General features: G+C 38.6%; 1 protein-coding gene across 1 annotated transcript in view; it reads left to right on the forward strand.

The window, feature by feature from the left end:
* Nmdmc (NAD-dependent methylenetetrahydrofolate dehydrogenase) overlaps positions 1–9,733 on the forward strand; it is a 55,298-nt gene extending 45,565 nt beyond the window's left edge. The window contains exon 8 of the mRNA XM_067154671.2: positions 9,354–9,733. Coding sequence (XP_067010772.2) covers positions 9,354–9,523 — 170 coding nt within the window. The 3' untranslated portion in view covers positions 9,524–9,733. The remainder of the gene's footprint in view (positions 1–9,353) is intronic.
* The last annotated feature ends 236 nt before the right edge of the window (positions 9,734–9,969 follow it).

Genomic DNA, 9,969 nt, shown 5'->3' on the forward strand with positions numbered 1-9,969 from the left:
CATGCAGTGCTGTCTAGTTGAAGCCCATCCGCTCCAGGTCACCTTACCCAAGTCATTGTCTGTCATGCACCTGTTAAGCTCGCACTGTAAGTCCAGTTAAAGATGAATAGTAAATGTGTTCAGCCTGGTGTTTCTTCGGGTCTGTTATCTGAAGAGGACGAGGCAAGTGCGAGAAACGAACAAGAAACTCCTCTGAAGCGTCGTTGGTTGGAAGGGCTTAGCCAGCCAGACAAAATCCGTAATTGTGAATGTATTGCAATACGTGCAGATGTCGGCCGACTCAAATATTTTGCAGCCTGTGAACTTCAAGAATTGACTTCAAAATGTGTAATGTTCGGTCTGGAGATGTGTTAATGAAGCAAAATATTCACCCAACCATAAAATACTTTCATCTCTAAGAAAAGCTTGATAAATTAGCACTCTCTTGGGGGCGTGAGGTAGTAAGGTTGCCACCCTACCACTGCCAATACAACCTAGTTGAAATAATTTGGGCTCAAGTCAAGTGAGGAGTGGCAGAGAGGAATAAGACATTCAAAATAAAGGACGTAGAAAAACTCACGTCAGAAGCCATTGACCGTGTGACTACTGCAGATTGAAAAAAAAAAGGCTTCAATCGCGCGGAAAATCTTCAAGCAGATGATTGGGCCAAGGAAATAATAAGGGACGAAAGAATGGAGCCATTCATCATCAGTGTAAATGACGACTTGACAGATAGTGAGATGAGTGATGACAGTGACTAAGAAATCTTAGACTGCCTTTTAGCTAGAAATCGATTCTTAATTATGGTAAATTAATGTAAACCTATTCTTTAAAGTAGTTCTTTTTCTATATTACTCAGTCCAATATACATTATTCAAATATTTAAAGTTATAATGTAATAAAACTGATATAGATTAATATGTAATCCGAAAGTATTTACGGCTTCCTACAGCCTGTGCTGGCGCGCGCGCTCTGAACTGCCTCAGTTAGCGACATTTACATGATCGCTTTCTGGGCAATTTTCCAGGCAAACTACAAGGCTCACGGAAATATGTTTCAGATAAAAAATGTAAGTCAGGCGATTTTTTACATTTTTCCCACAGACAAAATTTTATTGGCTGAAGAAATTAAAACTTGGCCGCTTACTGAAATTTTCAGTACATGATTTTACGGATTTAAATGTACTCGTTCAAGATTTTATTTTTAATAATTATTTAAAGTGGTTTATGTGGAAAATAGTTATACCACTGAAGTTAGCAGTCTTTTCTGAAGCTTGTAGTATAATTTGTTTCGAAGCATTGTATGAAGTAACATCAGGACCTTGAGAGAGAACAACCTGCCTCGCGCTCCAAAATGGTGTGTTCATTTAGACATTTCTTCGCCAGATGCTACATAACCTTGGCAACAGCGTAATTTCTCTGAACCGCCTAATTTGGTGGCCACGACAATAAATGTTACTTCATCAGTCTGAGGCCACATGGCACATAGCATAAAGCACATGCTCACATGCTAAGCCATGTTACTGATAATCCTCAAGCACACACTGAAATTAAATGGCGTATGGCTTTTAGTGCCGGGAGTGTCCGAGGACAAGTTTGGCTCGCCAGATGCAGGTCTTTTTTAAAAATTTGATACCCGTAGGCGACCTGCGCGTCATGATGAGGAAGCACACACTGAGCTTAATAGTAAGCATTATACTGAGCTTAATAGTAAGCACTATAAGGACACACTTCTGTATTTTTATTTTGAATAAACTGTATTGTGCTTTCCCCATACAGTACTTGGAACTTGCATGGATTCACAAAGCTTGCAGTAAGTTGTGATATCAAATGATATTTTAATATCACAAAAAATTAATGCAGCATTTACAGCTGAAACTGATAAGCTTAACACTTTATAAATTTAGGTTAATAACATCAAAGTTGATCCTCATTTAGGGCTCAGGATATAGTTACTAAAATTGTGTTCTTGTTATTTTTCCCTGTCACTGGATGCTTCAAGAACCCTAAGAAACAGTCTAAATTGGAGGGAAAAGAATGGCTGTTAATGTGTTAAGAAGATGACAGGAATTTAAAGAACTGTAATAACTTGAGTGAGCAGCCTCCGTGGCTCAGACGGCAGCGCGTCGGCCTCTCAACGCTGGATACCGTGGTTCAAATCCCGGTCACACCATGTGAGATTTGTGCTGGACAAAGTGGAGGCAGGACAGGTTTTTCTCCGGGTACTCTGGTTTTCCCTGTCATCTTTCATTCCAGCAACACTCTCCATTCTCATTTCATAGCATCTATCATTCATTAATAAATCACTTTGGGAGTGGCGACCCCATCGTACTAACAGCCTATATCTGCTTCATTCATACATCCCTAACCTGGTCAATGACTGGAAAACAGGTTGTAGGTTTTCATTTTTCAATAACTTGAGTGAACTGTTGGCAGCCCTAAAGATGGCTTTCTTTGGTTTTCCATTTTCACACCAGACTGTACCTTAATTAAGGCCACAGCCCATACTACATTTTCCATCCTTCCATCACCGAAAACTTTTGATGTGTTAATGCGACATTAAACAAGTAGGGAAAAAAAAAAGTAACATCCTCCCAGTAGACCAGATCAATACAGTTGGTGCTAAACATGGAAGGACCAGGCGAGCTGGCCGTGCGGTTAGGGGCACAGGGCTGTGAACCTGGATCCGGGAGGTAGTGGGTTCGAATCCCACTGTCGGCAGCCCAAAAAAAAAAAAGAACACGGAAGGAGGAAAGTTGACCTGTGGTACAGTGTAAGTAATGGAAAGGAGCATACAAGTGACAAATGAAGTCATATATATATATATATATATAGAGAGAGAGAGAGAGAGAGAGAGAGAGAGAATGAAATTAAATGTCGTATGGCTTTTAGTGCCGGGATATCCCAGAACAGGTTCGGCTCACCAGGTTCAGGTCTTTCTATTTGACGCCCGTAGGCGACCTGCACGTCATGATGAGGATGAAATGATGATGAAGACAACATATACACCCAGCCCCCATGCCATTGGAATTAACCAATTAAGGTTAAAATCCCCGACCCGGCCAGGAATCGAACCTGGGACCCTCTGAACCAAAGGTCAGTACGCTGACCGTTCAGCCAACGAGTCGGACAGAGAGAGAGAGAGATAGGAAGGCCCAAATTCTTTTTCAGTTACGTATGTTGACTTATGCAATAAATGTCTCTAGTCATGTCCAGCTTGAGCTAAATGCAGCAACGCCACAGCTTATCCATTCACCTGACTTGTGTGCATATAACTGTACGTAAGACACTCTTTACGCTTGTATATTTGGACCTATGTTATCATTATTTGGGCATCTGTGGTGATGCGAGCATTTTATAATCATGCCAGATAGATGTTCAGTACTGGGGTGCATAAGCGAATACAATGTATCGGTAAAATTGGAATTGGGATTGGAAGCTTGTGTTGGGGTTGCCTTAAGTATACCAGCATTTTCAATTGCTCAAAGATCCTGATCTTTATAATAAACTAGATCCTCGTTTATCCAGATTATCTGGATTTCCGGTTTATCGGAATTGATTTTTTATTTACTGTATTATTATTTTTTATATTTTTTCATCATAAAAATATGTGTGCCCTTTGAATAATACTATACATGTGAGCTATACAGTTGTTATGTTTGCACCACAGATAGCATAGAGATCACCAGTCCCAACGCTTCAAGCTGTCATTATTGTGATGACCGTTAACAAAATTATTGCCACTTCTTATACAGAGGAGGAAAGTGATGGTGAATTATAAAATGAAAGTGTTGTTTTAGGGGAAGAAGTAATGTTTTATGCAGAGGCAACAGCACAACTGGAAAAACTAATGGTTAATCTCGAACGTCAGACGAAAACAACTCCAGCCGAACTGATGTTATTGAAATGTCTGTGGGATCGTGCTGCTCTCAAACACCACACAAATTTGAAACAAAAGAAACTTACACACTATTTCAGTAAATAGAAGTGGGACCAGATCAAAGATGCAACTCGCACACCTCTTCGAGTGACAATTCAGAAAGCAGAAGACTGTAGACAATAGCAACTTTCTTTTTTACAAGTTACTTTATGTCGCACTAACACAAATAGCTCTTACGGCGACAGTTCAATGACAGCTGCCGGTGGACACCGTTGGATAGTGAAGTAAGCCTGAGATCACGATACTCAGACATGAGTTATGCGACTGAGCAGTGAGAAACAGTACGTACTGTATTGAGTTTATGTGCCAGAAAAGTGCTTTTTAATTCTTGTTAGTGTCAAAATAACGATAAGTAGCTTATATTAATTTATTCAGGTTTTTTTTTTGGATTGTCGAAATTTTCTTTAATCCGGATTTCCTCCAGTTCCACCTAGTCCAGATAAATGGGGTTCTTGTGTAAATGGATCCGTTTTGTCCCTTGCGCAGACCGATTTCAATACACTGATCAGCATTGTATATAAAACATTTTCTACTTGACCTTTATTGGAAAATATATTAAAAAACTTATTTCCATAAACTATCACTCAGTGTTTTTTTCAGATTAGAATAAACAGTGATTTTAGCGTGTAAGTACATATGAAATGTGGTTGCTTATCGAATTAAGATTTTAGTAGATAAATGTTGTAATTTGATAATCTGTATCATAGATTTTTGTGATAGTTATTTTGTACTTTATGATATCAATAACAGAAACTCTCTTATAACCGTAATTGATGCTTCTTGATAAAAGTTTAAATTGTCGGAAGGCGCTGAGGATTGAGATGATGATTGCCTAAGAAATGTAGACACTTTATGCAATCAGTTTGGTCACATATCTATGAAAAATTTTGTGTGGTTTGTCAACAGTTATAGGTTCATATTTAGTTCATATGCAGAGTGCAAAGTGCTATAACGTCTAAAGATCAGGTAATGTTTTATCATTTCCTCGCCCTCAATATTTGAGAAAATTATCCACTTCCTTTTTTAAGCATCTTCTTCTTCAGAATATGGAAATACACATTTCTTTAAGCATGTTGTTCAACCTACAGGGTGTGAAAAAGTAATAAATAATAATAATAATAATGTTATTTGCTTTATGTCCCACTGACTACTTTTATGATTTTTGGAGATGCTGAGGTGCCGGACTTTTGTCCTGCAGGAGTTCTTTTACATGCCAGTAACATCAACTGGATCAGATGAATTAAGTGTTGAGATGATCAAACCACTAGGAGAGGTAGGACAACAGTGGATGTACAGGGTACTAAATAGAATCTGAAAAGAGAATGTAATACCCAATGACTGGAAGCAAGGAGTCATCATCCCATTGTTGAAAAAAGGTGATAGAAAGAAATGTACCAACTACAGAGGTATAACTCTGCTATCACATGGCCTCAAAATCTACGAATCCATCCTTAAGAGCAGGATTAGAAAATATGTTGAACCTGCACTTGAGAAGGAACAACATGGATTTAGACCTCATAGATCAACTATAGACCTAATTTTTGCCACCAGAATGCTCTATGAGAAGTATTGGGAGAAAGGTAAAACACTTATAACTGTTTTTCTGGACATCGAGAAAGCATATGACCATGTACCATGCAGGCATATATGGGAATGTTTGAGACATAAAAAAGTGCCCGATGACATCATAGCACGAGTACAATGATTATATGATGAAACCAAGTGTTGTGTCCAGGTCCAGGATGGAAGGTCAGATTGGTTTGAAACGAAGAGTGGAGTCCAGCAAGGAAGTTGTCTTTCACCACTTCTCTTCATAATCATAATGGATGAAGTTTTAAAAGCGGTTAAGGGAAAGGATCCAACAACTAATGCCCTGGTTTTTGCTGATGATGTAATGGTATGGGGTGAGACAGAAGCGGAAGTACAAACTAGACTAGATCTCTGGCATGAAGCTTTTACAACCTTTGGTCTCAAAATCAGCAAAACTAAGACAGTTGGCTTGGTGATGAGTAGAAACTCTCCAACTGTTCATCTAAGAATTGGAGATGGATATTGTAGACAACTTCCAGTATTTAGGTAGTGTTCTGTCATCAGATAATACCATACATCAAGAGATTAGTAACACAATACAGAAAGCTTCCAAATTCTATCACGCTGTACTTCAAATACTTTGGGATGAAACATCCGTTAGTTTCCAAGATCAGCTTGTACAAAATATATCTAGTACCAATATTGACGTATGGCCTGGAAGCAGCAACACTTACTGGACCAACAAAGAGTCATCTTCAGGCAACAGAAATGAAGTTTCTCCGTTCTTGTCTACAAAAAACAAAACTGGATAACAGCTTGGATTGGAAATAAGCTTGCTGGAGACTCTAGAAGTGAAGAGATTGCAATGGTATGGTCACATGTAAAGAATGAACCCTCACAGGACTCCTTGAACATACTTTGACCACAATGTTCCTGGGAAGAGACCAAGAGGAAGACCTCGTGATGTTTGGGAAAAACAGATAATGAAGGACCTTGAAATTAGAGATGTGAACTGGTGTCGCATATATGAGCAGCATCTGTGGATGGATAGAACAAACTGGAGGAGGCTCGTACACAACCGCACCCGGCTTGCTGGAGCGAAGAAATGATAATGATGATGGAATTACTGTAACGAGGCTGACGTATTTGAGCACCTTCAAATACCACCAGACTGAGCCAGGATCGAATGCCAAGTTGTAGTCAGTACGCCAGTGTCTCAACCGTCTTGAGACATTCAGCCTGGCTTGAAAAAGTCATGAATCTTCAAGTTGATGAAATACATGTAAAAGGACGTGTAGTCTATAAAAATGAGCAATTGTTTGGGGTTGCCAGGAGTATACCAGCATTTTTAGTTCCTTTTGTCTTTAGTCATTTCAAAGAGGTACTAACATGTATTACAGTTAAACAACTTACAGACCAGAAGAGTTGACCTTGTGGTTAGGGGCGCGCGGCTGTGAGTTTGCATCCAGGATATAGTGGGTTCGAATCCCACTGTCGGCAGCTCTGAAGATCGTTTTCCATTTTCACACCAGGCAAATTAATTAAGGCCACGGCCGCTTCCTTCCAACACCTGGACCTTTCGTATCCCATTGTCCCAATAAGACTTGTCTGTGTCGGTGCGACGTAAAGCCACTAGAAACAACTTGCAGGGTCAAACAGTGTGTAAAGATGTCTTACGAGAAATACATTTATGTGAATTGAAGATAGTGTGTGTCATAAAACTGACAATGCTTCATGAACTTAATGAAGATTCAGGATGTAGTTACTCCTGGACATACAGAAAAGACAAAAGGAAATTACAGCTGGTATCATTGTCATAAGGTCACCAGGCAAACTAATGCATGTATACTAATATAACAAAGATTAAAAATTTGTATATTTGTTTGTAATGGATAGAATCAAAAACTACAGAACCGATTTTAAAAATTACTTCACCTATAGAAATCGGTATTGCCAGTGAGTAACATGGGCTGTATTTTATTTTCAAAACAACTCGAGGGGCGAGGGGGAGATATAAAAATATAAAAATAATAATAGACTAATATAGGCAAAATCGAATTTGAATTTGTCGTACAAGGACGAGACAAAGCTCATTTTAAGCCCCTTGATGCAAAGAACAAAACTTGGTAAGCCCTATGGGCCCAAAAACCATGTTTTAAGGGCCTAAAACCCACCGTTATGGAGATATTGGCACCACACTACCCCTGCTCTAGGAATCGGATATAGAAATGAACTGCCGTAACCATGGCAATGTCAGGTCCAGTATTCTTACAGCAGCAAGATTATCTACAATATATCACAAAAACCTAACATGTAACAGACATGAAAATTGGTATTTGGAATCTCCTTTAAAAATAAAACAACACAAATTTTTGTTTTCAAAAAATCCACTTAAGTGGTTAGAGGGGGGGGGGGGGGGGGTTGAAAAGAAGTGAGGAAGGAGTTGAATTCTTTATATGAGAATACATATATCTCAGAAACAGAAGACGTTACAGACATTAAAACTGGTACTTGGAATCTCCTTTAAAGATAAATGAACACACTTTTTTTGGAAAATCCACTTAAAGGGGTGAAATAACAAAAGAAAGTGGTTGAATTTTTAAAATGAGTGTCTTCTTCTTCTACCGCTTTCCCCACACTTGTGGAGTCGCGTGTGCAAACTGTGTCGCACATGGGAATTTTACCATGTTTTACGGCTGAATGCCCTTCCTGACGCCAACCCCGTGTGTAGGGATGTAATTACTATTTCGTGTTCCTGTTCTGGTTTATATGTGGTGTGTTGAGTGAATATGAAGAGGAGTGTGTTGGGACAAACACAAACAACCTGTCCCCGAGCCAGATGAATTAATCACACACGATTGAAATCCCTAACTCAACCCAGAATCGAACCCGGAACCCTGGGAACCAAAGGCCTCAATGCTGATCACTCAGCCAAGGAGTGGGAAAGTTTTTAAAATGTATATCTATAGCATATCTCATAAAGTTAACATGTTACAGACGTGAAAATTCATATTTTTAATCCCCTTTAAAAATAAAGAAACACGTACTTTTTGTTTTTGGAATATCACATGAAGCTGGAGATTGAAAATAAGTGAAGGAGGAGTTGAATTCTCTTTATGAGGATACTTATATATCAAACACTAAGATGTTACAGACGTGAAAATTGGTATTTGGAATCTCTCTTAAGAATAAAAAAAAACTTTCTCTTTTTTCGACTTAAAAGAGGACTCTTTCTCACATGTAGAGTTCCATGTCGCATGTTCCACATTTAGCTCTGCCAGTAGCCTGGTCATTTTAGCCCCAAAAGCCAATGCCACAAACGTGGTTTACATAGAGGCTGTGGGGTAAATGAAATACAAATTTTTGGTGAGTTTCTTATACTTTAGGGATTTTCAGATAATATCATAGTGCAGTAACAAGGAACAATTAATTTTTATCAACCTACCAAATCCTCGTGAGCAAAGCCATGGTTAGCAGCTAGTTATATTATAAATAAAGAAGTATTGAATGATGTTGTATGTATTTGATTTGTTTTGTTGCCTGACTTCTTAAATATTAAGTTTAACCTTACAAGACAATGTTGACAGTGATGTAGGTCCACAATTATTCATCACCGTTTTGAAATACAAATAGCTGGGTCTTGATTTTATCTCCAGCTTTGTCCAGTAACAGGACAGTGACCACTTCCCTCTGCGAAGTGGACCAGGCCATGACTAGAGACAGCCTTGCTTGTATTAATTGTTTTATGTAAGGGTTTTTATCTCTTTTTCTGTATGTGTATGCAAGCATGCTTCAAAATTAAAGTGTATATTGGTAACTAGTTTTCTGATTTCATGATTTGTAGTAGTTAGCCATCAAAGATTGTTGTATCTCAGCTGTTGATCACATACTTTATTATGTTTCAGGAGTCAGCAAGGTGGCAGGTCACATAACTCCTGTTCCTGGAGGAGTTGGTCCAATGACTGTGGCTATGCTCATGAAGAACACTCTTCTAGCTGCCAAGAAAGATGTGGTTTACAATATCTTAGATCCCGGAGCAGTTGTTCAAAAGAAAGCTTCTCAGCTTAGGCCTTAGATAATTGTAGCATCAGATCTCAAGCGTTTAACTGTAGCTCTTCTTTCCACACAGATAACATATATTTAAGTTAGGATACCAACCTTAATTGTTTGTTATGGAGAATTAGTTTACTGAATTGCCCATTAGTATTATGTATTATTATGATGAACTGTAGAAATTTTAAAATTTTTATACCTTAAATTTTTTGATAGGTTAGCCTGCTTGGTGGCCATGATCATTAAGGCGTTGAAGTCAATATGATCTGACACCATTGTTAGCCAGATCGAGTCCCATTCGTCAAAAAAAATTCTCCATCAGAATATTGGCCTGCAGGATAGGAGAGGTGGTAGTATACAATTTGTAATCACTAGATTATATGTCAGAAGCCTGGATCCAGTTCCAAACCTCTCCACATTGTTCATATGGAGTGAGGGCATATGATGCTGTTGATGGTGATTAGTCTG

This window comes from Anabrus simplex, chromosome 1 (genome assembly GCF_040414725.1).
Source record: "Anabrus simplex isolate iqAnaSimp1 chromosome 1, ASM4041472v1, whole genome shotgun sequence".
NCBI classification, from domain to species: Eukaryota; Metazoa; Arthropoda; class Insecta; order Orthoptera; family Tettigoniidae; genus Anabrus; species Anabrus simplex.